The sequence below is a fragment of the Ascaphus truei genome, chromosome 6 (genome assembly GCF_040206685.1).
Source record: "Ascaphus truei isolate aAscTru1 chromosome 6, aAscTru1.hap1, whole genome shotgun sequence".
NCBI lineage: Eukaryota > Metazoa > Chordata > Amphibia > Anura > Ascaphidae > Ascaphus > Ascaphus truei.
The window spans coordinates 127,415,043-127,439,948 of NC_134488.1; the positions used below are offsets into that span (position 1 = coordinate 127,415,043).

At 43.9% G+C, this 24,906-nt stretch overlaps 1 protein-coding gene across 1 annotated transcript in view; it reads left to right on the forward strand.

Annotated features, from left to right (window-relative positions):
• The first annotated feature begins 293 nt into the window (after positions 1-293).
• LOC142498160 (uncharacterized) overlaps positions 294-24,906 on the forward strand; it is a 30,919-nt gene continuing 6,306 nt past the window's right edge. The window contains exons 1-3 of the mRNA XM_075606668.1: positions 294-303; positions 3,821-3,898; positions 4,264-5,072. Coding sequence (XP_075462783.1) covers positions 294-303; positions 3,821-3,898; positions 4,264-5,072 — 897 coding nt within the window. The remainder of the gene's footprint in view (positions 304-3,820; positions 3,899-4,263; positions 5,073-24,906) is intronic.

Consider the following 24,906-nt stretch of genomic DNA (forward strand, 5'->3'; position numbering starts at 1 on the left):
GGTAATGCAGTTGCCTGTAAATGCATTTTTCCTGCATGGGATTCATGCCGTGGGTGTCCGGTGGTGATATTAATGGATATTAGCTCCGAGAACCCCGGCATCACTCCGATGCAGGAAAATTATTTTTTTTTCCATGTCCCATCTCACGACTTATCGATGCTTCTCCCCGCCCTCCCGCCAACTTTTTCTGGCGTTTGGATTTGGGGAGAAAATCGCCATTCTAGAGCCGCGATAGGCGTCGATAACCTACTCGCGGCTACTAGAATTGCACGAGTTTATGAACATTCCGGAAAATGGCGATAAGTGACTAATCGCCGCTCACTCTGCGATTTATTTTTGAACAACATTTTTTTGGGGCCGATTCAGGCCTTTATCGCCCACTTATCGAGGCTTACTGAATAGAAGTAGGCATTTTGGGCGACAAGTGCTCGATAAGGGGCTTATGAACGCTTACTGCATAGGCCCCTAAGACGTAATTGCACAGTAGAAGCCACCTATAATGAACAAGCATTAAGCCGTGTAAAACTATTTTTGGATAGAGAATACTGTACAATGTGGAAGAAGTTTCAGTATCAACCATTTTTAATACAAATTGTAAGCGAAAAAGAAAATGGAAAAATGTTGCCCCATTAATAACAGAGAATCCTTTAGTATGAAAAAAATTGTAAGACAACATTGGAGAGTGCGTCTACAGATCAATGGGCCTCATGCAGTAAGCGTCGATTAAGTGAAATCGGCAAGCTTACCGATTAGTCATGTTAATGGCGATTTTTCCTCTCCGTATGCAGTAAGTGCCGAATACATTCAAAATCAACCCGAAAACAAATCCGCCCACTCTCACGATGATTAGCCGATCACACACAGGTGTATCGGCGTGCGTGGCGGGGTGCTGATAGGTTGCCCAATCACAAATCTTGCTGAATCAGGCGAAACAAGCATGTATTGGATTGCGCGCCATATTTAAAGGCAACGTGTACTGCTATTCATTCTCTGTGTTGTTGGGAGTGAGAGAGAGAGAGACGCACAGAGCTGGCTGATTGAACATTTGCATATTGACGGAGAGACTTGTTGTGTATTGGGTGAGCTTTGTCCATTGTTGTTTTGTTTACATCTTTGTCTTGTTTTATATGTGGAAGTGTTTCGTGTGATTGGCTGTACATTTATTGTCTGTTTTTTGTGAGTGCTGGAAGTATGCCCGCAAAGCGTGGGAAGAGTGATGCTGGTGGGAGTGGGAGTGCTACTCGTGCGAGTATGCGTCGGAGTGAACGTACTGTTCAGGGGAGTGATGTTGCTGGTGCACCGAGTGGTGTTGCTGGGAGTGGGAGTGCTGTTGCTGGGAGTGGGAGTGTTGTTGCTGGGAGTGCTGTTGCTGGGAGTGGGAGTGCTGTTGCTGTGAGTGGGAGTGCTGTTGCTGTGAGTGGGAGTGTTGTTGCTGGGAGTGGGAGTGCTGTTGCTGGGAGTGGGAGTGCTGGTGCTAGGAGTGGGAGTGCTGGTGCTAGGAGTGGGAGTGCTGGTGCTGTGAGTGCTGCTGGTGGCGCAGTTGCTGATGGGGTGGATGGTGGTGGCGTGCTTGCTGGTGGGCAGCTTTTGGAGTCTCTTCCATTGGAAGAAGGAGAGTCCAGTCAGCACCAGCCAAGCTCTGACCCTAAACCTGCTCGGAAGAAACGTGTGGAGAAGCCACGTAATCCTCGCTTCAATGACCAGGAAAATACAGCTCTTGTCACTGGCATTCTGGAGCACTATGACAGTATATATGGACATTTACTAGGTAAGTGTACCTTTACATTTATTATTCAAATACATGTGATCCTAGGTCATCTGAGTTTTGTTCATATGCAAATATGGGTTCAGAATATCTTTCTATGTTAATTAGTCTGGAAACACAGCTTTTTATCATGCCTTACAAGGACAACTAAACACAGGCGGTCAATTTGCCATAACTGCATACAATATGAATGCAACCTTGCTTACATGTATAGGTTTAGTAGTGAATGCTCATGTGCTTCACATATTACACATAAAACAGCATGTTTGCTATCTCTTGGAACAGCTAGCAGTGTAGGAAACTGGTGCTTCTATTATTATTAATTTACCTCATATATTTTATATGTTTTTCAAGGGCGGACAAGTTCAGCAAGCAGAAAAGAAATGTGGGACACAATAGTCATTGGTGTCAATGCGTGTGGGAATCATGTGAGGGACAAGCGGAATTGTCACAAGAGATTTGATGATATTAGGTCCAAATTGAAAAAGAAAATACAACACCAACGCGTGCATGCTACTGGCACTGGAGGTGGGCCGACACCACAACGTCTCATATTAAGTCCATTGGAGGAGCTGCTTCGGGCAAAATTACTTCCCGTCGTCGTGGAAGGTTTACCTGGTGACCGTGATATAGGAATTTATCCCTCACAATTTCCACCAGGTGAGAAATATTAATGTACTAGGCGTGTCGTTGCTTACAGTTATTTTGCATATTTACACTGCTTTTTATACTGTCTTCACAATATAAGCATACCTGCATCTATATATGTATATGTCTGATTCTGTATATATATATATCTCAAAATAGACATATATGTTGTAGTCCTACTAAAAGCAGTAACTAATATAGCACGTGCCATTGTGTGCTCATTTACATGTGAATTCCCAAAATGCATTGCTGCAGTGGAAGCAATTGATGGTGGGCGAAGATGGGGAACAACAGGGTAGTACACATGTGTAACACATGTTAATGAGAAATTATTACTAGCTACAGGTACAGAACATAAATATGTATAATATTATTGTGTATTTTATTTATTTTACTCCGACAAACATGACATTACTGCCTATTTTAAGCATGCATCAAATATATTGCATGCAACGGCCTACAAACATCACTTGCACTAACACATCTATAGTTGTTTATGAAAAGGTCCATTTTTGCTTTAAGTCATATACAGACAGCATAATGAGGCACACGTATCATATGTTATGTCATTGTTTTCATAACTTAAAAACTGCACACGACTATTTAGCCCATCTACCATTGTGTTAAAGCAGCTGCAATTAATATCTCATCACAGCATACACTTCAACAGAGGGGGTGGGGTTCAGCACACACACTAATTACAGCCTCATTTTAGGGTAAACTTAGTTCACACCATTTTCACCTGTTTCAAGTAATTGAAAGGTGTGGCTGATTAGGCTTTTTGGGGAAGTGAATACCGTTCTTACAACCTGACTAGCACAACTGAAGTTAATCACACTCATTTGAAAGCTTCACTTTAGCTACTAAATGCCCCAACAACTCATTACTTATCAAAGCGTACGTCACACATTAGTTCACTCATATCTATAGTTGAACTACTATCAACAACACATTATCACACACTGCATGTGTTGTCTTGTTTAGTCACAGCCACATTCATGTGTGCCACATCTTATATTAATGTACCACACATATCCTCTACCAAAAACAACACTTTTTGCAATATGACCACCTTCATGATAACCATTGTGAATGGTCATCTCATGATAGTTATGTACATTATGATACTGATATCACTACACAACATATGATTTTTATGTACAAATTTTATCTATTTATCCTCACGCATTACTGCAGGAACATAGTATGTTTTATGTTAGGGAACTCAAAAGTTCTAAGTACACAGGCATGTACATTGTTATTACAACTATTTATGTTCACTTTCACACACACATTTTGGGTTAAGGAAATGATGCTGTTAGGTACTCATAAATACAGAACATACAATAACTGTTTGTTCAATATTTACACATGTAAATGTAAAACTTATGTTATTGTTATATATAGTTGCCCCTGAAGGACATGTGTCACCTGAGACTGAACAAGTGTCTTCACCTGGGTCAGCCAGCTCAACACACCTAGAAGGTGAGTGTATCAGTTGGTGGCCATATAATATGTGCTCTTCTATATGTTATGTTGTCATGTTCATTATTTGTTTTGCACATCTTCTTTAAATAGGATTACTTAGTGTCAGTGAAAATGAAGTGTAAGGCAACTTGTATTGTGTTAGTGATGTTAACTATCATGTAGGAGTTGTGAGTTTACAGCAAGTTTTCATTCACTCATATTTCATACTGAGTCCAAACATTATTCTTAAGTCAAGATAGTTTTTAATGTGAGGTTATAAAACGTATGGAAACATGTTAGTTGTTACTTATGACACAGTAGAATTACATAGTAACACAGCAGAGATTAACATGCCATTTAATAATGTGTACATTTATTTGTAGAACATGATGAAGAGGATTATGATGATGATGATGATGATGATGATGCCGCCGCCGCCATAGACACACAAATACAAGCAAGTGACCATGAAGAGGTTCCAATTGAAACTGTTTTACCGCCAAATCGTCCAGCAAATACCACATATGATGCAATTGTAGCTTCTGAGGGAAAAATTGTGGAAGCAGAAAATCGTCGCCATTCTGACCTGATGACAGTGCTGGAAAGGATGATTGCACTGCAGGAAGAAACAGTTTCACAATTGGCACATCTCCACAGAGTCTTCATTGAAGTGCCTAAACAGTTGCAAAAAATCAACACCTCATTCGAAGCATTAGTTGTTCAGCAAACACAAGCTAATTACTGGAGAATGACTAATGTACCACAATTCAACACCTCACAGGCAGGATCTGTTCATGCAGGTCAGTTTTCACCACATGCTTCTGATATTCATTCACCAGGCCCAAATGTTACCGGTCAAGTAGCAGACATTGCTGTGCAGGTTCCTGACGACATCCTACCGCTGCCATCTGTACAAATTCAGCAGCTGACACCTACAAAGGAGGCCACAAAAAGAAAACACAAGCAGTTACTACTGACCAGTTTTTGGTCAAAAACAACAAAAGACACACATGAAACAGACCAACCATCACTTGTGCAGTGTCTACCAACTTGCTCACATGTGTCAGTGGGCACAAGCCCTGTCCGTGAACAGTCACTACCCAAAAGCCCTGTAGGTGAGTCACTGCCCAAAAGCCCTGTAGGTGAATCGCTGCCCAAAAGCCCTGTAGGTGAATCACTGGCCACAAGCCCTGTAGGTGAGTCACTGCCCAAAAGCCCTGTAGGTGAGTCACTGGCCACAAGCCCTGTAGGTGAGTCACTGCCCAAAAGCCCTGTAGGTGAGTCACTGCCCAAAAGCCCTGTAGGTGAGTCACTGGCCACAAGCCCTGCCCGTGAAGTGCCAGAGGCCACTCAAAGTGGCTCTGTTGTGGCTAAAGTTGGTGGCAAAAAAAAAAGGAAAATTCAAGAGACAACAAGCAGGCCTGTTACTCGCTCGCAAAAGGAAAAAAATTTTTTTTTATAATTCACAAAATATGTCTTTGGCCTTGTTTTGTTGACTTCAGATTATCTAATTACTATTGTATGTATGCTGAAGACTGTGTTTCCAAACTTTCAAGTATGTTCTTGTACACGTGAAGTTTTGGAAATGTTAACACTCCTAATTAATGAATAGTGTTATAAATATTGATGTATTAATCGTCTGTTCAGTAATGGTCCACCAGGAGCCAGTTGCTAAGTTTAGAGAAGCTGCCATTGACTTTGCAGCAAAACATTGCATTTGGGTGTGTTAATTGATGTAATCATTGCATGTGCATATTATTTTCATGCAATTATAAAAGCACCTATTTAACTGCAAACATCTTTCTTGTACGTGTACAGCAGGATTTTGTGTTAAATATTACTTACCTTTGGTGGCCATTGTAATGTTGTCCTTTAATCATTTATGTGTTCTTGTTTCAAGAACATCTCTGAATTGATACTAATATATATGTAGTATGTATTGATATATGCACACACACACACACACACACACACACACACAGACACACACAGACACACACTGTGTGTGTGTGTGTGTGTGTGTGTGTGTGTGTATATATAGTACTATCTAAACTGGTATAGATGTATTTACAAAAAACATACACTTCATGCTTCCTTGTGAAAACACACTATTTTAATAATACAGGCCTAATGTTTGACAACTATACTAAGTGTGAGCCTCTAACATTATTGGGTGCAAACAAATGTTTATTACTTAATTCACTCATGTTTATCACCATTTAAATAGGTTTCATACAAGGCCTACTTACTGCCATCAATATGTTGTGTGTACTCCTGCAATATAAAAAAAATAACTATATATATATATATATATACACACACACACACACACACACACACACACACACACACACACACACACACTATACATATAGTACAATATACACTTTATATATATATATATATTTATGAGAGAGATATATTTATATATATATATATATATATATATATATATATATATATATATATAGATACACACGTATTTAAATTCATGCAGACAGGTAGTTAACCAGACTTTCAAATACACACAGAAATGTATGTGGGAAAAAAACATTTCATTTTGCAGGTGTGTGTATTTACTGATATGGCTGTCTAAGCACTATTTTCACACAGTGCTCTTTGTTATTTTTCAAGAAAACTCAATGTTACTGAAATAAAAGTGTAGGAATGTTTTCACAAACGAGATAAAAAAATGATACATGTTTTTCCCACATTCGCCTATCACTAACCACAAAAGTTAAACCAATTAAAAGGACACATCCAATTGGCGTTTGAAATAAGGAGTAAAAGTAGTTACTTTTGTTGACCTTGAAAACGAAACACAGGAATTTGTTAGCCATTGAGCAGAATCATTTTGATGAGCAAAGAACACAGAACTGCACACATCTTTTGTGCTACTCTGACATGGCTGATGAATTCGTTAACAATATGAATCCACTCTTAGGTTATAAGTACATGGTTTCAGAAGCAATTTTGAACAGTCGCGGACACAAAGCGAGCACACGCCAAATCTATGATTTGATTCGAGCAAAATATCCTTATTACCAAGACCGTAGGCATGCGCGGAATTTTAATTCATCAATAAGATTCACTTTATCAACTAATGACTTTTTTGAACGTGTGCAGGATAAGCTAGAACACACCTATGGTTTCTGGAAGATTGCAAAGGAAAAGCATTTTACCCTGAAAGAGGGCACATATATTGTTGTGAAAGGCATATTTATTCCTAATGCCAATAGCAATGGATCCGCTACTACTGTTCCGTGTGAATCGATACCTGCTGCAATATCTGCACCCTCCATTCCTGAAACCCACATTGTACAAGAACAAAAGTACTATGATTATGTACCAAGCCTTTCAGCTGAAAATGCATTGGAATGGGAACCCGAAGAAATGAACCTACCTCCCGACCAATTGTTTGAAGAAAGCAGTGGCGATTCCTATGAGCGCTTCATGGAGGAGATGTGTGTCATACTGGATTCAGCGGGTGGGTCAAGCGTGGATGAAAATGCCTTGCATTTCTGGAGCGACCAGTTGCAGCCAGACGATGAGTTAATTCTAGAAGAATGGTAAATATAACAACCGTTATGCGTTGACTGTGCGTTTAAATGTTTTTTTTTTTTTTAACCACCATTTTCACTTTCAATGCGTGGATACAGCGTAACATTGCAGACTGCATAACATATAGCGATCACAAAGAAATTGTTGCCGAATACAATATAGTATAACCTGAAAGAGTAGTACACATTGCTGACGGAATAAATATACGTACTTTCCTATCCCTTTAACCATATTAGCAACATTTTAACATAACTCTAACACATACCTGTTTTGTTATCATGCAACATTTAAAAGCGGGTCCACCACGTATGACGTGGGACCCTTGTCATGGCCCAAGGCGTCCTTAAAAAGGATTACGGATGTAAGTCCCGCCCCCAAGCGACGTGCGCGCCTCAAAGCCTATTGGCTGTCATGTTTTGTTATAGTAACGGTAACTGCAGTGTGTCATGTGTGCGGCTCAGTGTTTGTAGGCGTCAACTGGGCGTTAGCCGAATGTTAATTGAGTGGGAGGAGTGTTAGCGTGCGTTTCACGCTGGTTTAACATGACGTCACACGTATTGCATTTGCGCATTGTGTTATCGGCCGTCCTTTCTGTCCAAACACGTCTGTTTAAAAAGAATACAGATGTACTCGTTTAGAACGAATGTAGTTTCGTATTCATTGTATTTGAAATAAAGATTTTATGTTTAATGGTATTTTCAAGATGTATTGAACGCACAACGTACGCTTTGTTTTGCGCATGCGCTAACAGTTAGTGCAGCCAAGCGTGAAGTGCGTGCGCACACTAAAATGTGCGCGCACATTTTTCAGTATACAGGCAACGTTCACATCATATACATAGTTATGCCTGCTACAAATTTAAAGAAACATTACATACTGATGTACACTTGTACTTCTAACATATAAGTGAGTGACGTGTGTACACAATCATATAGAGCTGTATAATGCGTTGTCACGGATACATATATAGTAAGGTGCCATATTTGACCATCATGTGTTTGCTGTATTTCAGAGATGTCGGGGAAGATACAATCGGATCAGTGTATGATTTCAGAAGAGTCTACCTTTATATGAGATGATTGTGAGGAGGAGCCACCGACTACTATACTACATATGGAACTAATTTTATATTGCTTGCAGCGCTTATTAACAAACAATTAAAAATGTGATACCCTTATGCCTATATTGCATAAGCACTTAATTAACATAATGATGTTGCAAAATAGTGCCTCATGATTTTTTATTGAGTGTTCTTTAATGACTACTATCATTTTATGGCATGGTGTGTTTTATATATAACAACCATTCCCACTCTGCTAACACATTTGTTGAATTCTATTGTGTAATGGAACGTATGACTGTCCAAACTATGTAACAATAATAATAATAATAATAATAATAATATGAGCATGTTCATGTATAGCGCTGCTAGTTGTACACAGCGCTTTACAGACACATTTTTCAGGCTGAGGTCCCTGGCCCGTGGAACTTACAATTTATTTTTTGCCGCCTGAGGCACAGGGAGATAAAGTGACTTGCCCAAGGTCACAAGGAGCCGACACCGGGAATTGAACCAGACTCCCCTGCTTCAAAATCTCAGTGCCAGTGTGTGTCTTTACTCACTGAGCCACTCCTTCTCCCAATGTAAAGGACACTTACAACCAACTAGCCATTTCTTGTTAAAAATCTCTTGTTACATGGGTATGTTGATAAAATGGTTTGGGACTGTAGCAAATAATGTTATTGGCCAGATGTTGTGGTCCCCTACAATGCATGATGTTCTGATTATGACATCAACATCATGTAATGAAGTACGTTTCTGTGTATATTTCATTAACCTAACTAACTATAGTTTACTGTGTTTATTAAACGTTCTAAAAATACATAGTATAGTCAATATGATGATATAAGCTACCATAATAAAGCTGGTGTTATCATTTGTCGGTGTTATACATGGATCCTACACAAATTGATACAGACACAAACAGTTGTCTTACAAAGTGTGTCTATGCTAATGTGCACGTGATTGACGTTACAATTGTGAGAATACTTGATAATTATCATCATGATAATGATGAAGTGACGTGATTTATATTGCGAAAATATTACCAACATTGTCATATTGGTAAATTAGAAATGCTAAATGACAGTAACATTTGGAACAAAATTGTGTTTTCTGTTAACAGTTTTACACTTGGTACATGTAGGACACATCCACACACGTGTGACTTATACATACACATGTCACAAATGTAAATTAATGTTGACTATTAATTCCTAGCATTAAAAAACACCTACATTGCTAAATCTAAGATGTAGTACGCATTGTTGTGATTACAGGCATTCATGCATGGAGTGTTACAGTATGATCAGTCAATTTCATCCGTGATGAATGATCTCCCGTAAGTAAACACATAAGTACAGTTATCCCCTTTTCTCCAAACACCTCTATATTACATTAATGGAATTTATAAGGAAACATACATAAAATGTGATGAAATGTGAGTAATCATTTTCTAATACAATGCACATGAAAGCTCAAGAGTAGCTAAATGCATATACATGATACAGAAAGTACATGTATGTTACATTTGTGTTAAATCCAATATGTAGGGTTTTTACTTCAAATAATTATAGGAAGATTGATGTAGGCACATCTTATGAGAGATGTCAGCAAATATACATACCATGATCAGTCATACTGGAGATATACCTATAATGCAAAGGAACAATATATAAATTGCAAACATTGACATGCCATCTTCAGTACCGTAAACAACACAGCAAAGTGTGTATTTGGTGTTGAATGTGCAACACCATGTATATTTAATGACATTCAAAATGTAAATCAGCCTGGTGTACACATCATATGGATGTACATGTTACACTGCACCAATAACATTGTATGTAAGCATACTAGAAGCATGAATGAGTATGGGCATAATATGTGTATTGTGTTAGCATAAGGAACAATACAATGCTAAAATATTAGTGATTTGTTACCCCAGTTGTATTCACATACACACAACTAAAGTACAATTGAAGAGGGATTATATAACCTGTGCAACAATAACATACCGGTGCCACATCCCTTTGTGCACACAGCAGAGAGAAGAAAGGTGTGCAACCCATATTCATCTGTGTCCTACCAGAAGGGTATATAAAAAAACATTATTGTTAAGATAACATAATGTAAGTATAAAAGTATAACTTGGAACATATATGTTTTTACTTACAAGAAAAAAATGAATTGATGAGATTCTGGCGTGTCTGGCCACCACTGGCTGTTTGTTCATTTTCAGCAGCTACATGGGTGGGATGCTCGTCTACCAAAGGCTCAGCTAGGTCTGATTGTACATTGTGCCTGAGTGCAACATTGTGCAAAATGCAACAGGCAAGGATAATATCAGACACTTTTTGAGGCTTGTATAGAAGAGCCCCACCAGTTCTGTCCAGACACCTAAATCTGGTCTTGAGTAGGCCAAATGTCCTCTCTATAACAGATCGCGTAGATATATGGGCTGCATTGTACCTGTCCTCTGCTTCAGTTTGAGGGTTTAGCACCGGAGTCAAGAGCCACGGCCTAATTCCGTATCCTGAGTCACCTATAATGAATGGAGCACACATAAGCTGACATTAGTGATCAAATTGTACAATGCCAACATTCCTAAATAAAAATGTGTTTTGTGTTATAACATGTAAATGTGTACTCACCCAGCAGCCAACCATGTTCAAAATGTCCCTCTTCGAACGCATGGAAGACTGAAGAGTTCCTCAGGATGGAGGAATCGTGACTGGAACCAGGGAATTTGGGTACCACATGCATTATCCTCATCGTCGCATCACATACCACCTGTACATTGAGTGAATGGTAGTGCTTACGATTGCGGTACACATGCTCACTCTGACTAGGTGCAATCAAAGCAACATGTGTGCAATCGATTGCACCCAGCACACATGGTATCCCTGCTATATTATAAAAGCCAGTCCTGACTTCCAGCCACTCTGTCGCCTCTGTAGGAAAATGAATATAATTCCTAGCGCGTCTATTGAGTGCATAGAGAAACTGGGTCAAGGCCCGCGAGAATGTAGATTGCGAGACCCCGCCCACTATGCCCACAGTTGTCTGGTATGACGCGGAAGCAAGATAATGTAATGAGCACAGCATTTTAACAAGCCCAGGGACTGCACGACCTCTGGCTGTGAAAAAATCTAAATCTCCCCTTACTCCTGATAAAGAGCTAAGATTGCTGCTGAACTCAAACGATAGCGACTTACAATCTCCTCCTCACTCATCCCATCTAACAGGGTTCTCTCCCTGTACAGACGCGGACGAGGCACAACTTGTCTCCTCTGTCTTCTCCTCTGATCTCCTGTCCCTCTACCTGTCCCTCGGCCTGTCCCTCTCCCTGTCCCTGTCGTATCCGCGTGACTGTCCCTGTCACTGTCCCTCGGTGTGTCCCTCCCTTGCCCTATACGATTCTCTTCATCATCAAGCATGTCATAGAAAAGAATGTTCCTCCGTCTCCTAAACAATCTCAACATTTTGAAATGAGTAGCTGTGAATGAGCAGGTAATGGGCGTCCTTTAAATAGGTATGTGATGATGTCAGGTGACATAGTAAAATGCAAGGTGTTACATTAACATAATAAAGTACTTCTGTGGCAAGCTGTGTGCAGTTCTTGTTATAAGTATTTGTTGTGTGTATTCTGCAGGGAATGATGATATTTGGCAATGATGTGACGTGAACCTTTGTAGAAACATTGCTTGCAAATAAATAGTTGAATGTGCAATGCATGTAACACTTGTGAACGCAACAGTCAGTCATGTAATTAGGCAAAAAGGCTGAGATTGACGTGGGAAAAGTTTTGTGTAACATGTGTAATTAGGCATGTTATTGTGACATGTTGACAACAATGAATAGTCGTGTGCATATGCATGCATTTCTGTAAGGAGGATAGTTGGTATAGAATGAGTTAACAAGGTGTCCCAATGCTGAATTACTGTACATGTGTGTATAAGTTAGGTTGAAGTGCTTGTAATGCTACGGTTACAATGTAAACATGCAATGTGATTGAGCGTCCAATAAGTGACGTCATGAAAATAGGGAGGACCCAAAACTAGATGTAAACATGAGAATTTAGATGTACATGAACGTTTAAAGATGCGTGTCACATTACAAGCATTGTGTAATGTAAAGGAACATGAATATACGTTGTATGTGTGACATGTGTGTCATGTGTAACATCATGTAAATAATTGTTGCTCAGTTCATTAAAATGTGTGATATGATGTGAGGTTCTCCTTTAAGAGTTGAGTATAGTATTTTCCCTTGGCACATCATCACATGATGAGTAATGTGACCCGCAAATGCTGCAAACATGTAAAAGTATAATGTTATGCAAATAATACACGTCAGCTGTGACACAATGCAGGGAATGCCCCCACACTGTAATGCAAATGACGTTTGTATTGTGAGCAATGAAACGTAAACAGTACTATACTGTTATACGTCCCCACTCCATTGATGTACAGAAGTTTTTTTTTTCTAAGTGCCATTCCGGCAGCCTTAGCGATCGTTCTCCCCTCCAAACTGCCAACTTTAGTTGGCGGGAGAAATTGGCCATAACATCTCAATTTCGTAGTGCCGATCAGGCCCGATAAGCTGTTTTTTTTTGTTGAATCCAGCCGATTTAAAAAAGTGGCGATCAGTGGCGAAAACAGGCTTATCGGCAGCCGACTGGCCATAACAAAATAATCGGCTCAGAAACCTGGCGATATCAAGCACTTATCGGCGCTTACTGAATCTCAAATCCAATTTTGGCTATAAAATGGCGATAATTCCCTTATCAACGCTTACTGCATGAGGCCCAATGTCCTCAGAGAAGCACTATCAGGAGCATCACAATTAAAATAATTAAGGCAGTGGAATGTTGCCAGTTCTGTACCAAGAAACAGGATGCAATATGTTTTTTCTAAGAGCATTGTGTAATCACTTACTGTAGCTGGCTTGAATTGTGTTACAGTATTTTGTAATAGTCGGAATCACATTGAGCTCATTTGGGTGGAGGAAATGATTCTGTTGAATTCCCAGAAATGATTGTATCTGAGGTTTTATCCGATTAAGAAGAGTTTGGTACGGGAAATTGCCATCATTATTTGTGTATTGCACAGTTATTGAACATTAGCGGATCTAGCTTGAGGGGACTGTAACATGCCTAACTCTTTCATCTTGTCAGCATAATATACTGTACTGTATACAGATACTAACTGACAGGATAAGTCTCGACTATGCTGTGAGTGTGGAACAAAAGCTGAAGCAATCTCAGTCTCTTTGAGTAAATAATATTGAGAGAGAGAGAGAGACAGAGAGAGAGTGTTTTACATATCAGGACATAATAACAATCATCTGTTCCTGAGCAGGTCTTAAAATTAGGCAAATACAACCTCAGATGAACAACAACACATGACATATTACACTGTGCCATGATTTATTTCAGATGATGCCCCATGATTTCAATGGCTATGCTATGGGATATGCTATGTTTCTCTAGATCTCCAAAGTTTACATATCTGTATATGCAATGGTCTTTTGTATATATGTCTTTATTCCCCATATTGAATCTCCTCTCTTCTTGGGGTCTTTTACCTATCTGTGGGTTCTTATACAAACATATTGTTTTTTCCATCACTGGTCCTTTTATAAGTTCTTTTATTCTTTCTTTTTGTGCCCTCTATATGATAGTTAATATACAGTCTCCAACTGCTTTGGCGTAATATGTGTCTACTTAGTTTCAGAGGCGGTCAGCGTTTTTGGAGCCCGACAGGCTGTTCATTATTGGAGTGCCCTGATTGTGTCCCTCTGAACATGTGAATGATGCCGTCTGCTAGCGCGTACATTACAAAATTCTACCGCCGCTCGAGCGAAATCACTCCGGGAAGAAGCCTTCATTAGCTAAACGGATGTCAGAGTGTCGGTAGCGGGGATCCAGCCTTACCTCATTGAATCTTCCTTCTTTTCTGTGAGCAGTTAGCAAGTGGCCCGGGCTGGTGTGCGGATCAAGGAGCGGATGATTTTGGGTGATATGGATACATTATTTCTCCCCTCACCTACCCCCAAACGATTTGAGTGACATAAACCTCTCATTCTCTGCAGCATATCCCGGACTTACGTTTCAGCACACAGCCTGCTATCTGTCCCTTCACTGCTCCGGTATATGCTTCCAATTTTATACACACATGGGGCATTTACTGTAGCTATTCAGAAGATTAGACGTCCTCTGTCACCTCAGATATTAGTGGGACATCAACCATTTTTCTGTAATAGTGTTTAAATCTATAATGCTTTACCAGCTATTACCGGTGGTGATATACTGCTTATAATATACTGTTGTGTATCTTTCATGGGCATTTCATGTTGTCATTATTCATGGATCTCATATCCATTACAGCAGTCTCTAGATCTAGTTTTATCTAGAATGAATTTGCCTTGTGTAGCGGTCATGTAAAATGGCTACAGTCATCTCTCCTGCTGACAGTAAGGCCTGGTAAGTTGTGGGCATGCCAGCAGTAATTATGGAGGTTTGCCCTCACACCCTGGTGGGGTGCCCTGTGTATGGATGGGAGTGGTCACATGCTCTGACTCCATGGTTAGTGATGTCAGAGGTGTGTCAGTTTCCAGAGTGTACATAAGGCACAGCACTGTGTCAAAAAGTAGTTCAGCCAAGAGGAGGAGGAGTTCAAGTTCTAGTCCTAGTCTGAGTTGCTGGAAAATTCTGGTTATGTTATAGTAGCTGCAAGGAGACTGTGTCCAGGGACCTGGCACAGGGTAAAGATATCCCGGCTGGGATAGGGAATCCCTATTAAAGGAGAATCTCACCTTTCAAAGGGAAGCACTGACTCAAGATGAGTGGCTAGAGATTCTACTGCGTGGGGCAGCTAGCCCACCTCAATCAATAAAGATGCTCTTATTCGAACACCCTCTCGTGTACATGTGTGGAGTGAATGTACAGAGGGGAGCACCACAGAGGAGTTCCTCACCAGGACCATCCCCAAGTGACCGAAGGGACCCTGATGAGGTGGAGGCGCTGCACTGGAACTAGGTAGGACTCTGCACACTACCTCAGCTGCCTGTCTGGACGGGTTCTCCCCACACACCATCATGCGGGAGACTCAGGAGTCCTGTTGCCAACAGGTGCACCACCAGACACTACCACACTGTAATGGGGACCGGTTAGACCACAGGGGCCAATGTGAGATTGGGTGGGTCAGGCCGGGCCAGAAATACCGTTACACTTGTTTACATCTTTAGGATTCCATTATCATGCTGTGGCTCCTGACTTTGTGCATGTACTTTATTGGCCCGTTATTTCTCTTTATCTGAGCACAGCTGTGTTCTATTCCACTAAATGCTTTCACTACTGTTTTTGAGCATGTTATAGTTATGTGTGTAGCCGGGTCTCCCTCTTACCTCTGGGCTGCGGGAGCGGGATAGCAACCAGTGTGCGGGTTCAGCAGGAGGGGCGGCTGGGTTGCCGGGAGCTCTGAGGTGGAAGGGGAGCGGAGGGGGGGGAAGGGGAGCGGAGGGGGGGGGGAAGGGGAGCGGAGGGGGGGGGAAGGGGAGCGGAGGGGGGGGAAGGGGAGCAGAGGGGGGGGGAAGGGGAGCGGAGGGGGGAGAAAGGAGAGCGGAGGGGGGGGGAAAGGGGAGCGGAGGGGGGGGGGAAGGGGAGCAGAGGGGGGGGAAGGGGAGCGGAGGGGGGGGAAGGGGAGCAGAGGGGGGGAAGGGGAGCGGAGGGGGTGGCAAAGGGGAGCGGAGGGGGGGCAAAGGGGAGCGGAGGGGGGGGGAAAGGGGAGCAGAGGGGGGGAAAGGGGAGCGGAGGGGGGGGGTAAAGGGGAGCGGAGGGGGGAGGAAAGGGGAGCGGAGGGGGGAAAGGGGAGCAGAGCGGGGGAAAGGGGAGCGAGGGGGGGGAAAGGGGAGCGGAAGGGGGGGAAAGGGGAGCGGAGGGGGGGGGAAAGGGGAGCGGAGGGGGGGGGAAAGGGGAGCGGAGGGGGGGGGAAAGGGGAGCGGAGGGGGGGGAAAGGGGAGCGGAGGGGGAAAGGGGAGCGGAGGGGGAAAGGGGAGCGGAGGGGGGGAAAGGGGAGCGGAGGGGGGGAAAGGGGAGCGGAGGGGGGGGAAAGGGGAGCGGAGGGGGGGGAAAGGGGAGCGGAGGGGGAAAGGGGAGCGGAGGGGGGGGAAAGGGGAGCGGAGGGGGAAAGGGGAGCGGAGGGGGGGGGGGAAAGAGGAGCGGAGGGGGGGGGCAGGAAAGGGGAGCGGAGGGGGGGCAGGAAAGGGGAGCGGAGGGGGGGCAGGAAAGGGGAGCGGAGGGGGGGCAGGAAAGGGGAGCGGAGGGGGGGCAGGAAAGGGGAGCGGAGGGGGGGCAGGAAAGGGGAGCGGAGGGGGGGGGAGAAAGGGGAGCGGAGGGGGGGGAGAAAGGGGAGCGGAGGGGGGGGGAGAAAGGGGAGCGGAGGGGGGGGGGGAGAAAGGGGAGCGGAGGGGGGGAGAAAGGGGAGCGGAGGGGGGGAGAAAGGGGAGCGGAGGGGGGGGAGAAAGGGGAGCGGAGGGGGGGAGAAAGGGGAGCGGAGGGGGGGGAGAAAGGGGAGCGGAGGGGGGGAGAAAGGGGAGCGGAGGGGGGGAGAAAGGGGAGCGGAGGGGGGGAGAAAGGGGAGCGGAGGGGGGGAGAAAGGGGAACGAAGGGGGGAGAAAGGGGAGCGGAGGGGGGGGGAAAGGGGAGCGGAGGGGGGGGGAAAGGGGAGCGGAGGGGGGGGGGAAGGGGAGCGGAGGGGGGGGGAAAGGGGAGCGGAGGGGGGGGGGAAAGGGGAGCGGAGGGGGGGGGGAAAGGGGAGCGGAGGGGGGGGGGAAAGGGGAGCGGAGGGGGGGAAAAGGGGAGCGGGGGGAAAGGGGAGCGGGGGGGGAAAGGGGAGCGGGGGAGGGAAAGGGGAGCGGGGGGGGGAAAGGGGAGCAGGGGGGGGAAAGGGGAGCGGGGGGTGGAGTGGGGGGGGGGAGGAGCGCAGGAGGCATATGTATTGTCATAATGTTTGTATCTGCATGCTCCCCCCCCCCCCGTCCGGGCGTCCGTCCCCCCGCTGCTTCGGCGGCTGGCCGCTCCCCTCTTCCCCGTGACTCGCTCTTTGCCCGTTCCCCGTGACTCTCGCCCCGCCCTCCCCGTTCCCCGTGACTCGCGCCCCCACCCGTTCCCCGTGACTCGTGCCCCCCCCCCATTCCCCGTGACTTTCGCTCCCCCCCCGGCGCCCGCTTGGTCCCCCGTGACTCGCGCTCCCCCCCCGGCGCCCGCTTGGTCCCCCGTGACTCGCGCTCGCCCCCACGGTGGCCGCTTGGTCCCTTGTGACTCGCGCTCCCCCCCCCAGCGCCCGCTTGGTCCCCCATGAATCACGCTTCCCCCTCCCAGCGCCCGCTTGGTCCCCCGTGACTCGCGCTCCCCCCCCCCAGCGCCCGCTTGGTCCCCCGTGACTCGCGCTCCCCCCCCAGCGCCCGCTTGGTCCCCCGTGACTCGCTTGGTCCCCCGATGTGCCGTCCTGCTGACTGAGGCGCGTGCAGGCGGCGGCAGGAAGCGCCCTGTGTGGGCCTGGGTGTTCCTGGGGCCTGTTTGTTCCTGTGTGGGCCTGGGGCCTGTGTGGGCCTGGGCTGAGGCCCGAGGCTGCGCGCCTGAAATAGGAGAGTTACTGGCGCCATAAGCTGAGGCGGGACGCGGAGTGGTGTGACTTACCTGAGGGGGAGGTAGCGCGGGGAGGTAAGGGAGCGGCTGGGGTAGGAGTGCTGTGCTTCCCCCCCGTCCGGAGCCGGTGCAGGGTGGCGCACATGATGGGGGGGGATGGACAGAGAGAGAGAGAGTGTGTGTGTGTGTGTGTGTGTGTGTGTGTGTGTGTGTGTTACCTTTCGCCCATCACTCCGCCTCAGGCCAATGAGAGGTGTGCGGGGGCGGGCGGGCCAAGGGAGCAATCTCATTGGCCTCAGGCGGAGTGACAGGCCAAAGGTGCAATGCGATTGTTCCTAGGGACACAGGCCATGCAGACAAACATACAGTGCTTTCAGAAATATATAGTAGATATAGTAGATGTGAGTGTAAGTACGGCAGATTGTATTACATGCTACAGATGCAGCCACGAGTATTAGAACTCTTGCCTGGGAAATTCTGGGACAGTCTCACAGTAAATGCCTCAACATTTCTATGAGATTCTTAATGGCCCATCGGATTAACACAGCGGGGGGTCCCTGCAGTCTCAGGACCCCTACTGTGTTAATCCGATGGGCCATTAAGAATCTCACAGAAATGTAGAGGCATTTACTGTGAGACTGCCCCAGAATCTCCCAGAATTCCCTAGGTAAGTGTTCTAATACTGGTGGCTGCATCTGTACTTACCAGCATTCTGGACCACAGGATTTTATGAAGCATCTGGATAAATCTTCTTCTAATCTACAACCACACAACAATAATGAAAATCCTATATACTGTGTACTTTTGCATGCATACACAGTGTAGATTCATAGTAGCAGTCCGTTTTCATTTTTTTCTGTTTTACTATAGCATTTAAGTAGCTTTAATGAGACATAATTACCTAAGCTGCCAATCGATCCATTCTCCTGTGACTGAGCGATTAATATTCTGCTCTTGGGGCTATCAAAATGGCCGACTTCTGACTGTGCTTCAGTCAGGGAAATGTTGCAGCTGCAGTGTTACATTATATTACTAAGTGTAACACATAATTGTTACAGATTTCAGCTCAGCATTAGACAGTCCGCTGTTGGCAACACTGCAAAAGATCTGTTTGTGATACTTTGTTGCCAAAGAGCAGAGCTCAACATAGTATTTTTGAGACCCTGTTTCAAAAGAGGGAGTGGGTGTGATTTTCTAAATGGCTGCTCAGAAGACAAAGGATGCTCAGTACATTAACACACATTAAAAAAGGCATTAAGACTTGAAAAAATTGCAGTAAGTATTACTGTATCTAGTACTACACAACTGATCTATTAAAAAAATACATATAGGATTTTGAAGGTCTTCCTCCTTTGATATCAACATATTAAGTTGAACAAGTTGATATATTGATGTGGTGTTTACCTTCCTTGATATTTTTCTTATTTTTCTTATGTTTATCCCAGACTTCTACAAGTTATTTGCCTCTTTCCCCCACACAGCGTGACTTTATCAGCGAGGGAAATGCACAGGTGCCATTAAGAGATGGGGACATCATTGCACCAGTGCTACAAACTGGAAAATACATTGCTTTCTCCAATCAAACTTACATTTGGCATACACCACAGTGTATCATCTAACAGAGTATTTAACAAAGCTATAGCAATGCACACATTAACTTTGTTTGTCTGACCATGTATGAAATCCCGTGGAAAGAAATCATAATATAATCAAACATGTCATACACCCTGACTTTGTCTTGATTGTGTGTGTGTGTGTGTGTATATATATATATATATGTGTGTGTGTGTGTGTGTGTATATATATGTATATGTGTATATATCTATATATATATAATTGAATTTTGTGAGATTGTTACTAGATGTGGTGAATCTGATTGGTCCTTGGGTCTGTCGCTCAGCCTCTGGCCAATCAGATTGGTCCGTATACCTGCCCCGCCCCGCACGCCTCTCATTGGCCTGCGTGGCTCTATGACGTCACCCAACTGCCACTCTCTTCTCCGCAGCTCACCTTCCCCCTCGGCCTCACCCAACTGCCACACACACAACCACCCGGCCACTGTCCTCTTCACCCAGTGGCCCGGACCGCCGGCTCCCCTCCCTGATAACCTCCCCAGCTCACCTGCCCGCCGGCTCCTCCATCACCCCCCCCTCACCCGCAGCTCACCTCCCCGCCGGCTCCCCCCCCCTTCACCTCCCCCCCACTCGCAGCTCACCTCCCCTGGCTGTGCAACGCTCTGCAGGACGCGATGCAAATAGCTGTCAAAGCATCGTGCCCCAGGGAATCCACCAGGCTCACCGAGCCCCGGCCAGCAGCAGCATGCGGGTAGTGTCTGTGCTGTCTCCCTCACAGCACAGCATCAGGGGGTCCTGCAGGTTACATAGTTACATAGTTACATAGTTACATAGTAGATGAGGTTGAAAAAAGACGTACGTCCATCAAGTTCAACCTGTGCTAAATTTAGACAACAGATACCTTATTCTATATCTATACTTACTTATTGATCCAAAAGAAGGCAAACAAAAAACCCCATTAAGGGGAAAAATTCATTCCTTCCTGACTCCAAGAATTGGCAATCTGATTAATCCCTGGATCAACATCCTTCCCATGTATACTTATTTGGTAAATCCCTGTATACCTTTCCCATCTAAAAAGATGTCCAACCTTTTTTTGAACAAATCTATTGTATCTGCCATCACAGTCTCCATGGGTAATGAATTCCACATTTTAACTGCCCTTACTGTAAAGAACCCTTTCCTTTGTTGCTGGTGAAATTTCCTTTCCTCCAACCTTAAGGGATGGCCCCGAGTCCTTTGTACTGCCCGTGGGATGAATAGTTCTTTTGAAAGCTCCTTGTATTGTCCCTGAATATATTTGTATATAGTTATCATATCCCCTCTTAGACGCCTCTTTTCTAATGTAAATAAATCTAATTTAGCTAGCCTCTCCTCATAAGTTAGAATGTCCATCCCCTTTATTAATTTGGTGGCTCTTCTCTGCACTCTCTCTAGTTCCATAATGTCTTTTCTTAGGATTGGTGCCCAAAATTGTACTCCATATTCAAGGTGTGGTCTTACTAATGCTTTGTAAAGGGGCATAATTATGTTTACTTCCCTTCCATCCATTGCCCGTTTGATGCAAGATAAGATCTTGTTTGCCTTTGCAGCTACTGCATGACACTGGGCACTATTGCTAAGCCTGCTGTCTACAAGCACTCCTAAATCCTTCTCCATCAAGGATTCCCCCAATATATCTCCATTTAATATGTAAGTCGCCTTTTTATTCTTGCATCCCAAATGCATAACCTTACATTTATCTGTATTAAACCTCATTTGCCATTTACCTGCCCACGTTTCCAGTCTCTCCAAGTCCGTCTGAAGAAAAATTACATCCTGCTCTGATTCTATTACCTTACACAATTTAGTATCATCAGCAAAGATGGAGACTTTGCTCTCGATCCCAACCTCAAGGTCATTAATAAACAAGTTAAAAAGCAGGGGACCCAGTACCGATCCCTGAGGTACTCCACTCACTACTTTAGCCCAACCTGAAAAAGTTCCATTTATGACAACCCTCTGTTGTCTGTCCTTTAACCAGTTTTCAATCCAGGTGCATATATTATTACTGAGTCCAATTTTCTTTATTTTGTACACCAACCTCTTGTGTGAAACCGTATCAAAAGCCTTTGCAAAATCTAAGTAGACCACATCAACTGCATTACCCTTGTCTAAATTCCTACTTACCTCCTCAAAGAAACAAATAAGGTTAGTTTGGCAAGATCTATCCTTCATAAATCCATGCTGACTATTACTAATAATTTTGTTTTCCATTAGGTATTCCTGAATATTATCCCGTATTAAACCTTCAAGTAGTTTCCCTACTATTGAAGTCAGGCTTACAGGTCTGTAATTCCCCGGGTGTGATCTAGCTCCCTTTTTAAATATAGGCACCACATCTGCTTTACGCCAATCTTGTGGTACTGAGCCTGTGGAAATGGAGTCCTAGAATATTAAATATAATGGTTTTGCTATTACTGAGCTTAACTCCTTGAGAACTCTTGGATGTATGCCATCGGGGCCAGGTGCCTTATTTACTTTAATTTTTTCAAGTCGCTTATGAACTTCTTCCTCAGTTAACCAATTGGTCATTAATATGGAGGTTGTGGCTTCCTCCTGTGGCGCTACTATTGAACTTGATTCTTCCCTGGTAAACACAGAGGCAAAGAATTTGTTTAATACCTCTGCTTTTTCCTTATCTCCAATAATCTGCCTACCCATCTCACACTGAAAGGGTCCTATATTTTCTTTTCTCATTTTTTTGTTATTAAGGTACTTAAAGAACTTTTTAGGGTTGACCTTACTTTCTATTGCAATCCTTTTTTCATTATCCATTTTTGCTAATTTAATTGCCCTTTTGCAATTTTTGTTACATTCCTTATAATTCTGATATGATGTCTCTGTCCCTTCTGACTTAAAGAATCTAAACGCCTTCCTCTTCTTGTCCATTTCCTCCCCTACCTGTTTATTTAGCCACATTGGTTTTGACTTATTTCTTTTATACTTATTACCCAAGGGTATACACTGATAAGTGTGCTTTTCTAACAATGTTTTAAAGACTGCCCATTTATCTTCTACATTTGTCCCTGCAAAAACATCATCCCATTGTATTACTACTAGATTAGACCTCAGTTTAATAAAATCTGCCTTTCCAAAGTTGAAGGTCTTTGTTGAACCCAAGTAATCTGTTTTTTGATAATTTATTTCAAATGAGACCATTTTATGATCACTGTTACCCAAATGTTCCAGAACTTGAATATTTGTTATTACTTCTACATTGTTTGATATGACCAAACCCAGAACTGCCCCTCTCCTGGTTGGTTCCTCAATAATTTGGGTCATATAATTATCTTTAAGCACCCCCAAAAACCTGTTTCCTTTTGTTGTAGCGCTAATCTCATTGCCCCAGTCTATGTCTGGATAATTAAAATCCCCCATTATGCAAACATGACCCAGTTTTGATGCCTTCTCCATTTGCAAAAGTATTTTAGCTTCCTCAATCTCGCAGATATTTGGTGGTTTATAGCATATTCCCACAAACATTTTCTTTATACTTTTACCTCCACAGCTAATTTATATCCACAAGGTCTCTACATTTTCATCATTCCCTTCATAGATATCATCCCTTATAATAGATTTTAGATCTGGTTTAACATATAGACATACTCCACCTCCCCTTCTATTTGTTCGATCCTTCCGAAAAAGAGAATAACCTCTCTAAATTAACTGTCCCATCATGAGTTTCATCCCACCATGTTTCAGTAATGCCTATGATATCATACTGCTCCCTTGTAGCTATTAATTCAAGCTCCCCCATTTTATCTGTCAGGCTTCTTGTATTAGCAAGCATGCATTTAAGTTTTTTTTCAGCCTGTACTATTATCTTATCTGCTCCTTCCTTTCTGCTCCCACTTGGTTTAGTCTTTAGAAGTTTTCTAGTATTATCTCCATTTACTATGGGTATCTCACTGCTTGTCAAACTTGCACTTGCCCCCATTCTACCTCCATACCACCTTGAAACCTCATCTATTCCATTTAGTTCATTATCTGTTTCATTCCCCTCCCCCCTCCATCCTAGTTTAAAATCTCCTCCAACCTTTTTAGCATTCTCCCCCCTACCACAGAAGATCCCTCTTCATTGAGGTGCAATCCGTCCCTAGAATATAGATGGCACTTCTCAGAAAAGGAGTCCCAGTGCTCTAAAAACCCAAACCCCTCCTTCCTACACCACTTTCTTAGCCATGCATTAACCTCCCTGATCTCTGACTGTCTCCCTGCAGTAGCGCATGGCACTGGTAGTATTTCAGAAAATTCTTACCTTGGAGGTCCTTGCCTTAAGCTTTTGGCCTAGATCCCTGTAATCATTTTTTAGGACCCTCCATCTTTCTCTAACTTTGTCATTGGTGCCAACATGTACCAAGACCACCGGGTCAATCCCAGCCCCCCCCCCAACAATCTGTCTACCCGATCCGCAATGTGCCGAACCCGAGCACCCGGGAGACAACAAACTGTTCGGTTCATGCGGTCCCGGCAACAGATTGCCCTATCTACCTTCCTAATAATGGAGTCCCCTACCACCACAATCTTTCTTTGCATCTGAGCATCCTGAGTCCCCACTGTGCTGGAGGAACTATTCCCCTGGCTACTAGAGGAATTAGTCTCCCCAGCCTTGCCATTTCTGCCCCAACATTCCCAGTATCTTCACTCAACATGGCAAATCTATTGGGATGTGTCAGCTCAGAAACGAACTGCCTCTCCCTATTGCCCCTGCTTCCCCTTCTAACTGTCACCCAGCTACCTACCTGCTCCTCACTAACAGCAACTAAGCTACCTACCTGCTCCTCACTAAAAGCGCCACCATCTGCACCACTAGTCGAAGAAAGGGCCTGCTCAGTGAGCTCTAATTCCCTTTCAAGATTGCCAATGTCCCTCACTATTGCATGTTGCCTCTTCAGATCAGCAATCTCTGATTCTAAAGAGACCACCTGCTCACACTTCTCACAGCGGTATGCTCCTTGGAACAGCTGCTCCAAGTGCACATACATGTGGCAAGATGTGCATTGAGTGGCATCTTCAATCTTGCTCATTCTAGCAACTATGAAGTTTAGAAGTACTAACAGTAAACTGTACTTCAATAAACCTTGTTTAACCGCTTCCTTGTTCAAACTGCTTCTGGTTCTAACTGCACACACTTTAA